The sequence below is a fragment of the Myripristis murdjan genome, chromosome 23, assembly GCF_902150065.1.
Source record: "Myripristis murdjan chromosome 23, fMyrMur1.1, whole genome shotgun sequence".
NCBI lineage: Eukaryota > Metazoa > Chordata > Actinopteri > Holocentriformes > Holocentridae > Myripristis > Myripristis murdjan.
The window spans coordinates 12,875,660-12,893,857 of record NC_044002.1 but is presented as its reverse complement, the minus strand read 5'-3'; the positions used below and the strand labels follow the sequence as shown (position 1 = coordinate 12,893,857).

General features: G+C 42.1%; 1 protein-coding gene across 1 annotated transcript in view; it reads left to right on the top strand.

Annotated features, from left to right (window-relative positions):
- Nucleotides 1-17,949, top strand: part of LOC115354953 (lysine-specific demethylase RSBN1L-like) — a 37,422-nt gene extending 19,473 nt beyond the window's left edge. Inside the window, exons 5-9 of the mRNA XM_030045511.1 lie at nucleotides 4,996-5,133; nucleotides 5,951-6,093; nucleotides 11,158-11,328; nucleotides 11,572-11,680; nucleotides 12,625-17,949. Of these exons, the coding sequence (XP_029901371.1) occupies nucleotides 4,996-5,133; nucleotides 5,951-6,093; nucleotides 11,158-11,328; nucleotides 11,572-11,680; nucleotides 12,625-14,718 (2,655 nt within the window). The 3' untranslated portion in view covers nucleotides 14,719-17,949. The remainder of the gene's footprint in view (nucleotides 1-4,995; nucleotides 5,134-5,950; nucleotides 6,094-11,157; nucleotides 11,329-11,571; nucleotides 11,681-12,624) is intronic.
- Nucleotides 17,950-18,198: the final 249 nt, after the last annotated feature.

The window sequence follows — 18,198 nt, the reverse complement described above, 5'->3', positions numbered from 1 at the left end:
AGTTGGAAACTTAAATGTGAAGAAAGCAACTTAAATTGCATTTGAAAGAGAATGAAAGGAAGAAGGAGTGTGTGTGTGTGTGTGTGTGAGAGAGAGAGAAAGAGAGAGAGAGATTATGTAACAAAAGAGTGTGTGTTTTTGTGCGAGGCCCCAGTCAGCAACTAGCAGCTTTGTTGTGACGCAGATGCAGTAATAGACTAAAAGACTTAGCGCCCTGGAGACTTTGCACACTGGAGACAATGAATTGAAGGGAGAGAGAGTGAGAGATATAAAGAGAGACAAAGAAAGATGAGTAGAGAATTAGGAAAGAGAAAAAATCAGACAGACAGCGTACGAGAGACAGGAGTCGAATAGAGGAGTGAGATGATGTAATGGCATCAGCTGTTACAAACTGCTGGAGAGAGAGAGAGAGGAGGACGGATAAACGAGAGGAGACTTGTAATAAAATTAACAACTGGATACCTGGAGTGAAGGAGAGACAGAGAGGAGGGAAGAGGAGAGAGACTTGATCTAATAGCTTTCCCACCGGGAAGTATTATAAGGAAGAGATGGGAAGACTGACAGAGAGGAAGAGACTTGAAAATTAGATCATCTGAGTCAGCCAGAGAGAGAGAGAGAGAGAGAGAGAGAGGCATGGATGTTAGACAGAGGCAGTTCTGGGATCTGTTCGTTTTTTGTTTTTTGTTTTTTTTAAATGAACTGAGTCAAAGAAAGAAGGATGATGGAGGCTGGCTGCAATTTTTATTGTTTGTCTTCGTTGTACTGAAAAGCTCCCTGTAAATAAAGCTTGTCATCACTTAGTGCTGAAATGACGAGTTGATGATTCGGTGAGTCAGTCACCTGAAAATTACTACGTAGCCTTTTGTAATAATCGAGCAATTGTTTTAGTCATTTATCAAATAAAGGTAACAAACCTTTATTATTATTATTATTATTATTATTATTGTCATAATTGGCTGTTTTTGTGGCAATTTTCATCACATTTGGGCTCTGGTAATATGTGATATTATAGATCAAATAATTACTTGATTAATTAAAAACATCAGTATATTGATCAATGTTTCAGTGTTTCAGCCCCATTATGACTACCTCAGTAACAAAGGAATGAAGGAAGTACAATGTGTGTACAGAGACTTGAGCGTGTGTGTGTGTGTGTGTGTGTGTGTGTGTGTGTGTGTGTGTGTGTGTGTGTGTGTGTGTGTGTGTGTGTGTGTGTCTGTGTGTCTGTGTGTCTGTGTGTCTGTGTGTCTGTGTGTCTGTGTCTGTGTGTGTGTGTATCCATGCTGATTTGATGTGTCAAGAAGGATTAGAGTGTCTTGAACAGAAGTTTCAGAGGAAGTCCATCACATTTCATGCTTCCTTCCTTTTACCCTCTTTTAGTATAGTTAAAGTGTGTGTGTGTGTGTGTGTGTGTGTGTGTGTGTGTGTGTGTGTGTGTGTGTGTGTGTCTAAATCATAGAAAGGTAAATTTATAACCATTTGTGTGAAGCAGAGGCTGTGGTTCTTAATACTCTTCTGATAGTGCAAGACTGTTGTCCTTTGCAAACAGCATGGGGGTTATCCCGCTGCTCAGTTATGCATGCGTAGATACACACACACACACACACATACACATAAAATAGGCACCCATAAGCACAAATAGTTCTAAGTATGCCCACAGATGAGTGGAGACACTCGCAGAAATACACTGGCAAAGAAATAATATGCAAATACACACAAATACTTGTAAGCTTGGACACACATTAATGCATGCATACACACACACACACACACACAAACATACACACATTCTGTCAGTATCTAGGCCATTGACTCAGTGTGACTATTTAAAGTTGTCTTGTTTGGATATGTGGTGTGTGTGTATGTCTGGGGAGTAAGTATTTCAAGCTTTTAGTCACACTCATATTTTCATCTTCTGGGGATATTACACAGTGTTGGGTCAGAAATGCAGACACACACACACACACACACACACACACACACACACACACACACATTTGGCTTGGCCTTTCGATGGAGAATTAAGGCCAATTGAGTTATTTTGTTCAGATCATCGATGAACTAAATGCTGTGTGTTATGGTTCAGTGTTTGGAGATCAAACCTGTGACATTTATAATCGACCCACTGGGGGTTTAAAGGTTCTGATACTGAGACCAAAACTGAGATACATTCAGCCGAACAGTGGCTCAAAAATCAAGGTTTGAACTAAGTTCAACACTTTTTTTTCTGACTTGTTTTCATTGAAGTTTTTATTCATTTATTTTTGTTTACTTAGTTAATATGTGGAAAGTTAATTATAACATTTATCTATCATCTTTATGTCCCAAATTGTAGTTGATTCAATAAAACACATTGGTAAATCACTTTTTTGGGGGCGTTTTTTTCCTGTTCTAAACTCCACACTAAAAAAATGAGCTATGAAGTGAACCATGGCTCAAAACTGAGGTCTGAAATGAGAATCGGCACAGCCATTACTACCTGCCATGCTTTTCGACTGAAATACGAGGTTGTACTGTGGGTCTTGGCTTTGAAACACCACACTGTATTGACTTTGAAATCATTGAAATGTATCTCATGGGAAAACGAATTGTTTCGTCGTAAAAATTTTGATGACACAGTGGACGTTGTCTAGTATATGAAGACTCAGCTCCAAGCAGGATATCCTTGTATTTCAGTCCAAGATAAAAAAAAAAAAAAGTTAAGCTGTATTAAATTCAAACAGTTCATGAATGTGAGGACCACAGGCGGAAATGTACAATTAATTTGTACCCTGGAATTAGTAATTTGTACCCTTGAATTACTTAATTTGTGCCCTCAAATTAGTAATTCGTACCCTCAAGTTACCAATTTGAGGATATACATTATTAAAATATTCTCCTAGGGGTGTACGGGGGCTCTGTAATCACATGTAGAAATAATTGGATACTTTTTGTTTCAGCATTTTGTCTTTCGGAGCCGTAGTACAATGACTGTGTCCCACACACACCTTACTCTGAAAAAGACTGCCCTTTATTTCCTGAAAACTGCCCCCACATTCGGCTCTGATAATAACTGCTACTAAAATCACCTATTTGACTATGAGAACAATAAAGTGCAAGAGGGGATTATTTTAATTGCATTAATGCATTTTTACTACATAACAACAGAGCCTCTTCAGTTGTTTAAGTGCCACATGGTTTGTTCCTTCTGTTAAAATAATTTTAATGATGTATGTCAGTATTTAAAAAAAAAAAAAATGTTAATGGCCAAATTAGTCCAGCTGGGGCTGATTCCTGTGAATGAATATTAAAATATTTGGCTGTCAGGGCCCATTCCTATTAATTAATCAGCCTTGCAGATCAGGAACACCGTCTTAGTTAACCAGGATGGTGGACCGAGAGCACTTTCTGAACATGAACACACACACACACACACACACACACACACACGAGAGCTACCCACATCTTAACAGTCGTGTACGATTGGCCTGTGAACAGCTCAAGGACACACCTGGGAGCCGTCAAGCACCTTCCTCCTTACCTGCCTCCCTTCTTCTCTACATCCTGACTTTTATCCTCACCGCTCTTCACCTCCTGTCTTCCTCTTCCTCACGTTCGACGACAGCTCCACTCCTCCTCCTCACCTTGCTTCCCTCCCTCCCCTTTGCTCCCCTTTTCTCTTTGCCATCTCTACCTTTCACTTGTCCTTGTTTGATACAATTTACTGTCCTGTTATCTCCATCTTTCCTCCTCACACCTTTTCTTGTCTTTGCTCTTTCCCCCTCACCTTCCAAAAATCTCTCGCCTTGTTCCCTTCTCTTCCTCCTTTACAACTGTCTTTCCCTCTTCCACCATCTTTTCTCCCTCCTTCATTTATTTTCTCTCTCCTCTGCTCTCCTTCTCTTTCACCATTTTCTCTTCCGCTGTTCCTTTCCTCTCTCTCTTCTCCCTCTACATTTTTCCTCCTCTGTCCTCCCTTCATCCTTCCTCTCCTCCTCATCCTCACTCTGTCCTCCCTCTGCTCTGCCTCTCTTCCTCTCTCTCTCTCTTTATCTCTGTCTTGTTGTCAAGTGGTGACTCACTGGAGGCGTGCAGCCAAGGATCTGGCTAATGCACACAGTCACACACACACAAAGTCCCTCTCACACACACACACACACACACACACACACACACACACACACACACTTGCTTGATTTTTCTGCCAAGAGTACAGCACGAAGGCCACATGCTGCACGTACTGCACACACACACAAAGACACTGTTGAGGGCCAAGGGTATATAGAAATGGGGTATACACACTACACACACACACACACACACACACTGTTCTGTCAGCCAAGTGAAGAGCAGCAAGCAGTCTGGTGAGTCACACTGGTGAAGTAGAAACATCAAGTGACACTGCCAGCTAAAATGCACACACACACACACACACACACACACACACACACACACACACAGAACATATACATGTTCCAACATTTCTGCCAGCAGTGGAAAGAGGCTGTGCTTTGACACCCTGTAATAATTTTGCCCATCCAGTGTGTTTTATTTGATGTTGTTAAACTGCGGTTAGGGACGCAGAGTCGGCTGTGGTGCTATTGGGTTCCTTTTTTTATTTTTCATAATTTATTTATTTAATGATTTTAAATTTAAGGAAGCGGTATCCATGATCAGTCAATAAAGGAACGAATATGAAGTAGCAAATATACAAAACACTCCCCTCCCACCTCCTTTCCCTCTGTATGGTGTTTTTACTAATTGCCTAATTATCCAAATCAACAGAACAATATACAGGAATAGGTCCAGTGGTAACAACATATTAAAGTTCAGTTATCAGGTTGAAGTAATCGTAAGGCATCAATAAAAGTAACAACACAATTCTAACAGTAAGGGAAAGGGGACACAGTTTGCTGTCATAATGCCCAAGTAGCATGGAGTAGCATGTAGGTTATGGTAAGGTGTAATGTTTAATGTTTAATGTGTCATGTTTGTTTTTCCCTGTGGTTGCTGCAGGTGAAGAGGACGTACAGCCATGGGACGTACAGAGCCGGGGCCATGAGACAGATCAGCCTGGTGGGAGCCGTGGACGAGGAAGTTGGGGATTATTTCCCAGAGTTCCTCGGCATGCTGGAGGAGTCGCCCTTCCTGAAGGTGAGTCAGAAAAGCCGCGGAGGACAGGATGAATGGAAGCGGCACTCAACGGCAAATGAATGGCTGGAGGGATCATGAATTAATGAAGGAAAGAATAGAAGCGACTCAGTGTGTGAAATCAGCACTTAGGGACTTAGAAAGCTCTTTTTCTTATAGTGAATCAAAGAAAATCAAGATATGTACAAAATGCTGTGTCTTGCACTCAAATAAGGTGATAAATGAGGAAGCATTTTTCGCAAGGCTTTTCACACCTTGTACTTTCACGATAGAGCGTAGAGCCACTGATACTATTGATGTTGGTAATTTAAATTATGCTTTACATTTTGAGGCATCACCAAGAGTGGTGTTACTCTGTACTAAATATTTTGGTTAATACAGTTTTAAATGAGGGACAGACATAATGTTTTCACCTAGCCTAAACAACAAAATGCTTTTGGACTACTAATTATTGAAAAAAAAAAATTCACTGAGCAGAAGTGATTTTTTTGGCTTTAATATCAATGCATCTTTTTCACCATGCAACAATTCACACGTTATTAAATGTCACCAAAGCAGACCAAACACAGACCAGTGTTACACTCTCTGGAACCTTTTGGGATGAACATTTCTACCACGAGCCAAGTTTGGCCCATGAGACCTCTCTTTGAGCTCTGGAATAAATAAAGAATGAATGAAGAAGAACTGAATGAACAAATAACTCAATGAATCTGTGAACATGTTGTTTTGATTGTACTCTTTGTCTTTTTTCCCTATTTTCCTTTTTTCCTCCCCCCTTCTCTCTCTCACTCTCTCTCTCTCTCTCTCTCTCTCTCACTAGCGGACTCTGCCATGGGGAACGTTCTCCAGTCTGAGGCTGATGAATCCCACAGAAAGCGACGATGGTCCCATAATGTGGGTCAGACCAGGGGAGCAGATGATACCTGTAGCTGACATACCAAAGTCCCCTTTCAAAAGGAAGAGGTGAGTTTTTACACACTACGTTATTTAATTAGAAACACACGTACACCAAACACTCCCTTTCAATGTAAACTGTGTAATGGCTGTATAATGTACATGACACACACATGCAAGCACACACACACACACACACACACACACACACACACAGATGTTACCAGCCAATATTTTAAATCTCCCTTAAGCACTGCAATAGGACAGAGAGAGAGAATTAGATGGGATTTCAATCTTGATGAATGTTGTTTGTATTGGCTACTAGTCTTAGTGGAGTGTGTGTTTTGTGTGTATTCCTATGAGCCATTTACCAGCTTGCCTCTTCACTCCTTACTGCCTGTGATGAATGAGTATGGAAAAACAGGCACACACACACACACACACATTTGAAGCAGCAGTGGTAGCAGCGCATTGCTTGTGGAGAAAAAGGCAATTACAGTGTCTCTGTTTGTCTTTGTCACAGTGTCATTGTGGCCAGCACACAAGCATTTGCTCACATACTCATACACACGCTTTCTGTGAGTGAAACCGTGAGGGGGAGTGTGTGTGTGTGTGTGTGTGTGTGTGTGTGTGTGTGTGTGTGTGTGTGTGTGTGTGTGTGTGTGTTTGCATGCGTGTCCTTTGTGTGGCATGTGTGCTATGTGGCTCACCACTTAGATGAGATCATCGTTTTGTTAATAGAGTCGACATCAGAGTGAGACAGAGACACTGCTTCACATGGCAGCCAGCCAAGCATGGGTCAACACACACACACACACACACACACACACACACACACACACACACACACACACACACACACACACACACACACACACACAGACAGACAGACATACACACTTCCTCTCTTTGTTCCTCTGCATTATTTTCTTTCCTCTTGTCTCTGTTGATTAATCTTGTCACACAACTAATAATGTTTTGGTGTGTTTTTGATAATCTTTTTTTGTCTCTTTAAATTAGTTCAGGGAAGCTTTGCTTGGCTCCAATGCTGTTTTTTTTTTTTTTGCTGTTTGACATTCATGATGTTGCACATATTGAAACATAGGAGCTGTCTAATCTTCTGAGTCAGACTTTCCTGGATGAATAAGGGCTACGTAAGCAAGGCAGGAAGCGTACTTTGTCATCTACACCTGAAATGTAGCCTGTAAATACACACATTGCACATTTGCACTCAGTGTGCATAGGTTCCAGTTAGGGCTGAAGAATTAATCAGTATCAGTATATATAATATAATCAGTATATATAAATCACAGTATAGCCTTTATGCAAACCATTTTATTCTCCAGATGTAAAAAAGCATATTTGTTTGTCACAGACCCCAGCAAAAATCACATTGAGTTATTTAAAGAGGTTTTTTTCTTCAATGAAAATTTATATTGTAACACAAAAAAAACATTTCTACTAAAATGAATAATATGAATGTGGATAATATTGCACTCACCATATCTGTCAGAATAATAACAGTATGATTTTTTTCTTTTTTTTTTTTCGACCATATCCATTATTTTAGTCGTCGTTCCAGTGCAGAAGTGTGCTGTGATATGTTCTTGATTTGAAGGGGCTATCAAGTGCACTTGGGAAAAGGGTGCATCTCCAGGGCACTTGAACCAGTGTCTAGACAATGTTTGAAGGGGTGGTTGTCAGGAAAGTGTGTCTCTGTGTGTGTGTCTCTGTGTGTGTCTCTGTGTGTGTGTGTATGCTGGCTGTCAGAAACACTTGTGGAACAGCTGGGGGTGAAACAATCTGCTTTTACAGGGGTGGAGATGGATCATTTGCTGGATATAGAAAGAAAGACAGAGAGGGAGGGTCACAGAGAAATAAACAGAGGTGCAGAAATACATCATTGTAAGAAGTATAATGAAATTGGAAATATGTTTTTTACCCCAAATTAAACTTAATATCAAGAATTTGAAACATGATTGGACATATCAAACAAGCTTTTTGCAAATTTGAATCCTCCTGGCACAAGCTTAGGGACAACCATGGAAACACCACATGAGGTTAAATCACCACTCAAATCTAAATGCCAGTTATCTGTCCCAATATAATAATATAAACGAGTCAACATCAGTAATTAAGATTGGTAGGTTGTGACTCTTTTGTTGGACCACTGAATTCCTTGTGGCTTTGTGATTGCACATGTTTATGTGCACAGTTGTTGTGTCATTAATTGTTATATTTGACCTCTGTTATTTGCGAGACAAGAAGAGAGTGCTACTCCTGGTAGGAAAATATCAAATAAACAAAAAGACCAAATAAATAAATAAAAATGCTTTTAATAGACAGGTGAGTTAGGGCATGTGGCCGAAACACATCAGGATTTTTACTTTTTTTTAATGTTCAGTAGGTCTATGTTGGTGTATTAAAAGCACTTTTATTCATAAAGAGTGCTTTGATCTGTCTCTTCTTACACCAATACAGCTCTTCAAACTGAATTAAAAGTTGAGAATCAGAGACATTTGGCTCTTGCCTCCTCCGTGCTCTCCATCCCACCTCACTGTCTCTTCATGCTTATCATGTTATCTCTGATTATGAATTACCACGACATAAGTATGTGCAATGAAATGGATTCTGCAGACCCCCTCCATTTCTCCCCTCATCGTCTCCCCACTTTTCATCCTCTCCTCCCTCTCATGTTTTGTTTACCCCTGTCTCTTCGCTCTCTCCTCCTGTAGGTTGATTTATTAGAGTGTTCCTGCTCAGGAAATCTCAGACTATCTTTATAGGAATCACACATAGTTAATATGCTACTGTGGTGGATGTGTGAATGTGTCTGTGTGTGTGTATGAGAGAGAGAGAAAGAAAAGAACAGTGTGTCTTAGAAAGAAATACAAGGGATTAGGAACAAGGTTGTCTGCAGTCTCACCATATGTTATGAATAGGAATTTAAATCTGAACTTTTCTCCGGTGCTGGCTTCTTTTTTTCCATCTTGTTTTCAGTGGAAAGGTCAAGCTGTAACACATTTCTGACAGGATGGAGAGACTCTCAGTCTGAGAGCTGAGCTTGATTATAGTGGTCAGAAATATTTCAGCTCCTCAGCGAAATAGCGCCACGCTCCGAGCGATTTACAATAATTGCATAGTAACAGCAGCAGCCATGACTGGCCCTTCCCACAAGTTTCAAATAGGACGGAGGCCCGACGCAGAACACTCTGTTCCTGTCTAGACACAAACGGCAAAGCAAACGACCCCAGTGAAGGTGTGTCCTCCAACGCCATTGGACCCCAACCTGTTCAGTCATTGGATAAGAGCACTAGCCGAACATGTCAAGTGTAAATGTGACATGCATCATTTTTAAGAGCACGCTGCAGCTTTAAGAAGATGCACATTAACCACGTCTGTCATCAGGGAAGGTGGTTCCCTCTAACTCCCTCTCTCCACACTCACTTTACCGCCTTATTTCCTCCTCTCTGCCACTAATTCCCCGCTCCTCCTCTCTTCCCTTCTATCCTTGTTTCCCTTCCTTCCACCCTCCTCGTTATGAATAAGAATCACATTATTCACTCATAAATGTAGGGGGGATCTATCTTGGTGACTTTGGTGCAGAGGCACTTTACCACCTCAGAGTACATATTAAAGCAGTACAAGATATGGCTGTACTCACAAGACACTGTTAGAGGAGAGTTTAGCACATATAGTAGATGATGGACTGGAAGTATCACTCTACATGCTCACATTCAGCACTCATCCCTTTACTTTCTCTCTTAACACTGTCTAGCTTCTCTGGTTTTACATTCATTACTGTCAGCCTGCCGTCAGCTCAGATATAATGCTGTGTGTGCGTGTGTGCGTGTGTGTGTGTGTGTGTGTGTGTGTGTGTGTTTTCAACCCACCTACCCACTGCACTCTTTTCCACTGCTTCTCTCTTTCTTTTCTACTGTCTCTCCTGCCTCTCTCTAATCTCTGAATGAATGAATTCACAATGCAATGTTCAGCACGGGCAGTCTAGCTGCTATTCTGTCTGTCTGTCTCATGCTCTCGAAGGAATCTTGTGTATGTGTGTGTGTGTGCGTATGTTTATGCTGTTGTATGAATCTGACGGCAGCTCGAGTGTGAGTCGCTGATCCACTAGAGAGCTGACTGCAGTACTTCTATTGTTTGGCAACATGGCTCATTTTAATGCTTTCACTTCTTGGCTCTTCAGTGTGCACGCATGCAGCCACTGTGTGTGTATGTGTGTGTCTGTGAGAGAGCGAGTGTGTGTGTGTGTCTGTGAGAGAGCGAGCGAGTGTGTGTGTGTGTGTGTGTCTGTCTGTCTGTCTGTCTGTCTGTCTGTCTGTCTGTCTGTCTGTGTGTCTGTGTGTGTGTGTCTGTGTGTGTGTGTCTGTGTGTCTGTGTGTGTGTGTGCGAGGCTGGAACTCTATCCTCTTGTGAATCAGTCAAATCTAACTTTTTTTGGCATTTCATTTCATTCCATTTTAGCTTTTTGTTATAATAGGATTTTGTTGCTTCGTCCAAAGCTTCCGTTCTTTTCTAATTAGATATTATCGATTTCAACATTTCCAAATATTTTGAGTTGAATTTAAATGAATGTTTTTCTTTACCCTGTAAGGAAAATCATGTTAGGCTGCCAGCAAACCTGTCAACACAAAAGAAATTACACTGTAATAAAAAGAAATGGGTTCAAACTGAGCAAAGGCTCAGGAATAATTGTAGTATCTGCAGAGGGTAAACAGGATTTCACAGTGTTCAGTCGTGCATCTAGTTAAGATGACTGAAAATGCATCAAGACGATGGTCCATAATGCCCATACTAATGTGTGTTTTCATTTTCTGCATCACAAACTCATTACATCCCCACTGGTCCCCATGTTGTACTGTGGTGTGGGCGTTACATCAGTGGCCAAGGCAACCAAAACAACAACAATGCCAGCAGATAAAGCCTGTCTGGTGCTTTTATTGTGCAGATAGAAAGGACAGAAGCAAAACAGCAGCCCACTCACCTTTTAGTCGCTCTATTCTTTATTTAGACAGCAGGGAAGTGGACAGAAAGCTCTGGTAGGAGTCAGTGCCATTACAGAGGGGGCACACGCAGGTCAGTCTTGATTGATTGGTTGTGTCTGTCCTGTCTCAGGTCCACCAATGAGGTGAAGAACCTGCTGCAGTACCTTCCCAGGACCAGCGAGCCCAGAGAGATGCTGTTTGAGGACAGAACCCGTGCCCACGCCGACCACATCGGCCAGGGGTTTGAACGACAGACCACAGCTGCCGTCGGGGTGCTGAAGGCTGTCCGTTTTGGAGAGGGGTAGGGGCACCTGCATATATCCTGATGACGCACACAGACATACACTGAAACACACACAAATGGCTGGGCTTTGTACGCAGTAGACCTCTGGATATGGGAACTGAAGGCTGTTGGCTTAGAAAAGAGTGAGGCACAACATGCACACACAAACACACTCTGTTATGCAGTATTTACACAGCTTCCTCACCAGCAGATATCATCTATCTAATCCCTTGTCTCTCTGTCTCTCTCTCTCTCTCTCAGTTCAGAGCCCCCTCGTGTAACCAAAGACGTTGTGTGTTTCCATGCTGGTGATTTCCCCGATGTAGTTCAGAGGCTGCAGTTGGACTTGCATGAACCTCCCCTGTCTCAGGTGCTATATTACACACTTTCACACACACTCTCACACAGAGTAGAACAATAATCACTTTGTTGTCCATACAACATCTCAAAGCAGAAACAAAATATTACACTGTATGACACTGTTAGCTTAATGTAACTGTCCAGATAATGGTAAACACTTATTACCACTTACAACGTGTAAAATAATGGAAATTGATATTGGATGCTGCCACCTGGTGGATGACAGCTGTATTGTACCCTAGTTTGGAAAGAACAAGTCTGTGTAGTAGATAAGGTAAGAACTATCATTTGATGAGCACAAGCAATTAATTATGGTTGAATAATTAGTAATTTATTTATTATCTTTGCCCATGAGCAGTGCTCAATGCTCAATGTGCCAAACTGGGTCATTGGATAGAAAGCCCTAATTCACCGATGAAGTTAAAATGCATTTTTTTAAAAATCCAGTATCACTTATATTTTTGCCCTTTGTGTTGCTTTGAAGTTGGTGTGTTTGAGCATTTATTTTTCTCATGTACCAAGTCAGTATATTTTATTTCCTTGTATTTCTCCACCATGAGATAACTTCTGAATAATGGAAAATAAACTCATTGTGGCATTTTTAAAAGTGTGAACCTAGAGGGATTATATATGTTTTGCCTTTCCCCAACTCCATAATGCTAACAGCACAGAGCAGCACCCTTAGTCCTGGTGGAGACGTGATGTTGATGTCAGGGTGGGGCGCCCAGGGTCCCACGGGTTTGAACCTGTGACCTTAAGGTTACTGCACAGTCACTCTGACCTTGAGGCCACCTCACTGCTAACACCACTGTTATGTGACAAAATGATTGATGACAACAAATTCAAAGAAAAAAAAGTTGTTAAATGCTAATGGTTAAACTTTGCCCCTGATTAACACATTTCACAGATTAAGTCTTAAGCATCTCATTTTAAAAGTAAAATCTTCTCCCGCAGTGTGTGCAGTGGGTGGATGATGCCAAGCTAAACCAGCTGCGGCGCGAGGGCATCCGCTACGCCCGCATCCGCCTGTGCCATGACGACATCTACTTCATTCCCCGCAACGTGGTCCACCAATTCAAGACCGTGTCCGCTGTCAGCAGCCTGGCCTGGCACGTCCGCCTGAAGCAGTACCACGTAGCAGAGGGGGAGGAGGAGGAGGAGGAGCAGGGGGAGAAGGAAGATGAAGTTAAGAAAGAGGAGGAGGAGGAGGGGATCGAGGAAGCAAGGGAGATGAAAGATAAGAAGAAGGCATCAGTGGAGCTGAAGGAGGGAGAGGAGGGGAAGAAAAGGTTGGAGCTGAAGAGAGAAAAGAAGGAGGAGAGAGGAGAGAGAGGGGCAAAGGAGAGACTAAAGGAGAAAGAAGTGGAGGAGGTTGTGGCAAAGAGCAGGACGTTACTGGCAATTAAAACAGAGGAAGAGGATGTTCCTCTTCCTCATCATCCTCAAAATCCTCGTCTGTCATCTTGGGAGAAGGACAAAGAAAGAGTGAGAGAGGCGGGGAGGCCGAAACAACGGGAATCCCCTCCCACAAAGATGAAAGCGGACCCTGTGGCACCTCCCCTCAGCAAAGAGAAATCACCTCTGCCTCTCCCTTTCTCCTCTCCTGCCTCTCTACCTCTTCACCAGGACGTGAAACCCAAAGTGCAGCATCATCACCTTCATCACCATCATCATCTCTCAGACAGCCGAACAGCGTCTTCCAGTGGAGGCTCCAGCTCCTCGTCCGCTGCTTCTCATCGGGCATCAAAGTCACCTCTGTCTTCCCCCTCTCCATCCTTCTCTCCTTCGACAGGATCCACCGTTGCTCCTTTGAGCTCCTCTGTCTCCTCTCTTGTTCCTTGTCCATCTTCCTCCTCTTCTCCTGCTCTGTCCTCCTCCTCCTCCTCTTCCTCCTCCTCCTCGTCTGTCCTCACCAGTCCCAAACCTGCTGGGTTCCATGTGAATTCTCACCCTTCCCATCATGCACTCTCTCATCTCTCCACACTCCCTTCTTCCACTCCTTCCTCCTTATCTTCGCCTCCCCAGCTCCCTACTCCTTCTCAGTCCGAACAGCCCAAGGACAAAGACTCACTTCGCCCAAAGCCAGACGTCCCCTTAGACACACGGACGCACCCGTCATCAGACGTGTCACAGGACAAAGCCCTGCATGCGGCGGATGTACAGACACACGCCTCTGTAAACGTGCCAGCGCACACACGGACACACACAGCCTGTATGCCGACAGACGCATGGACACACACACTCACAGATAAACGGACTCACAGTGTGGACTCACACATGCCTGCGGATCCACAGATAAACACACTGCAGGACGCAGGGAGGCAAGGAATACACATGCAGCAATACACACCCCAGCTTCTCCCGCCTCCCCACCTCCCTCAGATGCTTTCCCCCTCCTTCTCTCCACTCTTGCGGCACTCCCACCCTCCACATAGACCCTCAGTCCTGCCCTCGAACCCCCTATCCAATCCCTCACACACTCCAAACCCATCACATTTAGCCCAAACACAGTGCTCCTTCCTCAGTCAGAAAACACCATCCCACGCAGCGACCCAGCTTCACCTCCATGCCCCGAATACAACCCTGTGCCAACCAAATATCTCCACTCAGCCTCAACCGTATTACCCTCAAATGTCTCCCCTAATTGCTCCACATCCTTCCCCCTCTCAACCAAATGCGCCCCAATCTCACCTGCACCAGCTCGTCCCACACAGTGAAAGCTTCTTCCACCCGCAGCGCTCCCACTTCACCCCTCACCCCTTCCTCTCCCACCCTCCCCAGCATCAGCCTTTGATCTCTCACCCGCCCGGATCTTTCCCTCCACGACCTCAATACCAACCCTCAACACCAGCGGTGTCTCAGCACCCTCCATCTCAGCCTGTCCACACTTCCTCCCAACCCCGTCCTCCCCCATCCTCCTTGCAGGCGCCTCCTCCTCCACCACCTCCTCCTCCTCCACCCCCTCCTCCCCATCCTCCCCTCTCTCTCCTTCCCCCTCCACCCACACAGCCCCCACTGCATGAAGAGGAGCAGAAACAGATTTTATAGAGTTTTTTTTTTTTTTTTTTTTTTTTTTTTTTTTTTGTACATAATGATACTGTTTTTAAATGACTGTATATGTCCAAGCCTTCATTTGGGGGTTGTGCTGTTGTAAAACGATGTATAAAGGAAATGAGGAAGATGATAATAGAGTGTGTTGCTATGGACACAGTGTGGTGTACTAGTATATAATCAGAGCTTGATGTTTATACCCAAACCTCTGGACTCGGCCCAATAGCTTAGGGTTGGATTTTGCTAATTTTGATGCTTAATTGCTTGGAATGGATTGTGCTGCAGTTCAAAAATATTGAAATTGTATTGCATTTATTGGTAGTTTGGGTCTTCAGTCAAGTTTGGGTTGCGCAAAGTGTATACCCCCTGGGACTTAGTTTGGGTTTAGCCAGGAGATTTATCACTTTTACATCTGATTGGGCTCTAGTTTTCAGAGTCAAGTCAGCTAAGCACTGTCTGCTGTCTGATTCTGTGTTTGTTGTTTCTTTACCTGAGCATAACCTTTCCTAATATCAGAATATCTCCAGTGCACTGCTAAAACTTTGTATCTTCAAAAAGTCCACTAATTAGGAATTGTTTAAACTGGTTTGTTTCATCCCTGAACACCTTTTGCTTTTTTAACATTTTATAATGCAGCAGCAGTGATTTGGCATGGTCCAAAGATCATTAAACATTTTCCACACACTGGGGACAATGTCCATCGGTAGTAATAAGGAAACAAAACAGCTAGTAAGCTGAAGATATAAAGCCTCTGCAGTTGACACTGATGAAATTTGATCATGAGGATTGGTTTTGCTTATTATGCAGCAAATGCTTCAATTTTTGTTGCTGTTTTTGGTCAATGAAGTCACATGCACCTTAAGTTGCGCATATAATAGAGACTGTTTTCTAGTATAATATTTCTGCCCAGGACTGTCAAGAATGAGGGTGGTCAAAAGTCACAATACTTTCTTATTCAATATTGTATTTCTGTATTTGCCCTGAAATACTGTCCCGATACACCGTAATTGAACAGTGTAGCACAGTAATTAATATTTTATTTTGAGCAATAATGCCCAGCAATCAACTCCCCAGTATAATATTGCAGTTCCCCCACACTGTTGTAGGCATGGTTACAGCAAGTATAAGTAACAAGTATTTTCTGTTTAATTTTAATATTTTTCATGTAATTTCAGACATGTTAATGGCAAAACAATAATGTTTCATCAAGTCAAGTTTTTTCAGCATAAAAAAATACCATGGAATAGCACTTGAGAGTCTAAAAATTAAAAAAAGCAACTTAATGATGTCTGGTGGGTATTTACATCACCAGTTTTAGTGACCAACAAGGACATTTGTGCAGTCAGAAAAAAGGAAGCCCCCTTGTAAATAATAATAATAATAATAAAAAAAACTAAAATACTAAGTCACAGTATACCACAGTATTGAATCACACCATCAAGAGTCACGGTCATAATGTGGCACAAGTATTGTGATTATCTTGTTCCAGTACCTCTCTGCCAAGTCCCACCCCAGTCCTGTGGCAGAGCTCCTAGTGTAATTTTGCTGTGTATTTTCAGTGTCTCTTGGATGTGTACCAAGGTCTCCTAATTTTGGAAACCAAACATTTGCGAGTCAGCGAAGGGGGAGTCCAACCCGGCTTTGGTTGTTATATAGACCTTCAAGGTCTCAGGAAGGACTTTTCAGGAGGGATGCACAAATATTATCTTATTTAATTAAATTAAGTGCTAAATGTTATCTATTTGACAAGAAGTTATGATGTTACCAACATTATAAGCTTTGAGTATTTGCTTGGGTCATCGGGACAAAATGATGGTCTGATACATGCTGTTAGCAACCACTATAGTGAATCCCAGATCTGACAGTACCTGGATAAGAATGACAACGTGAGAGGGAACTATAGCAATACCATAGAGAAAGGTCAGGACTTCCCAAATGAGTCTCAACACCAGGGTCGCTGGTTTTTGGCACTTTGTAACCTGGATAAGTCAAGTGCTGTGTAGAAACAGTAATTATTATCAAGGTCATTTTGGATCGGGAAATCCAGATTATCTCAGATTCTTATCTTATTCCATGCTCTTCCAAGACCGATACTTTGATGTTTGCGTTCAGCGTACCGATCCAAGCTGCTTTGTAAACAGATTGTACCATGTCAGGTCTGTAAGACAAAGAATCGAAGAGTTCATCTCCAAAGCACTGAACATCTGTTCTGGGAAATCATCATCGAGTTTCCATACAGTTTACAGCATCTTGTCAATACAAATGTTATTTTAGCAACCCCATATCCTTTACAAAGTCCAATAAATTGTCTAAATTTGACCCTATCAGCCATTATGAAGATGAATTGTTTTCCAAAATGGTGGATATCTAATTTCAGAACGACGCTCTTCAATTCTTTTTACAGCGTTGGTCCCACAGTCTGGGATCTTGTCAAGGAAACCTGATTGTTTTGTCATTGTTGTCTTGACGTTACTTAATCGATGTTGGAATACTGCTAATGTAGCCCGCAACATTTCCCCAGTGCCTGTCCTTAACTGTGAACTATTTAATGGCCCAGAGCCACATAGGGAAGGAGTTCTGTCCTTTTTATGGCAGTTGTCAGGAGTCTAGACCCAGTTTTAACTTTTGCATAGAAATCCCTGCAGTGTAAGTTGGGCTAAGAAAATCTTCATGGCCCAGCGGGACAAAAACCAAGAAGCAGGGTTGTGTGTTTTAGTGATTCGTCTGTTCACTGGTATGGAATATCAGTCTTATTTTGCAAAAAAAGAAAAAAAACAAAAAAACAAAAATGGGTCTTCAGGAAAAAAAAAGATAATGTTAATTCCAGCTTTCTGTCATTTTGCCTCCATCAGCTAAATTTCTGTGACAGAACCCTGTGCTATATGGCTCTGGGGAGAGCTAGACGATAATAAAGCACTTGATGCCAGTTGCAAGGCACTCTGCAGCTCTTTTTATGCTTTTGGGTTTCAGATGTTTCAAAAACCTGACAGGAACTTATATATTTTTTGTACAAATGAGACAAAAAAGTGGTTTCAAAACAAAGAAGTCTTCAGGGGCTTGTGTTTTCATAGAGTTTATTTATCTCAAGTTTTTTTTTTCTATTTTGTTCCTGTGATTTTTAACTGTCAGCACTGTAGTGTACATAAGAAGTTTTGTAAAGAGGAAAAAAAATCTTGTAGTGTGGTTTCTACTTTAAATATGAGCCTAGCTAATAAAAGGTTCAATGTATCTTGATGTTTTGTAAGAAGTCTTACTTCCTGTTGTTCACACATGCTGTAAAAACTCACCTAAAAAAAAAAAACAAAAAAAAAAAAAACAGAACAACCACTTCGATTTTACTGTTTGCATCCAATATTTAGGACATTTCTAACAATACAGTGAATGAGTTCATGCCTATTCCATTCTAATGTTACGCTACCAGTGTTTTGACCCAGTCCAAGGATTATATAAACAAAACAATGTGAAAAAGGAAACAGA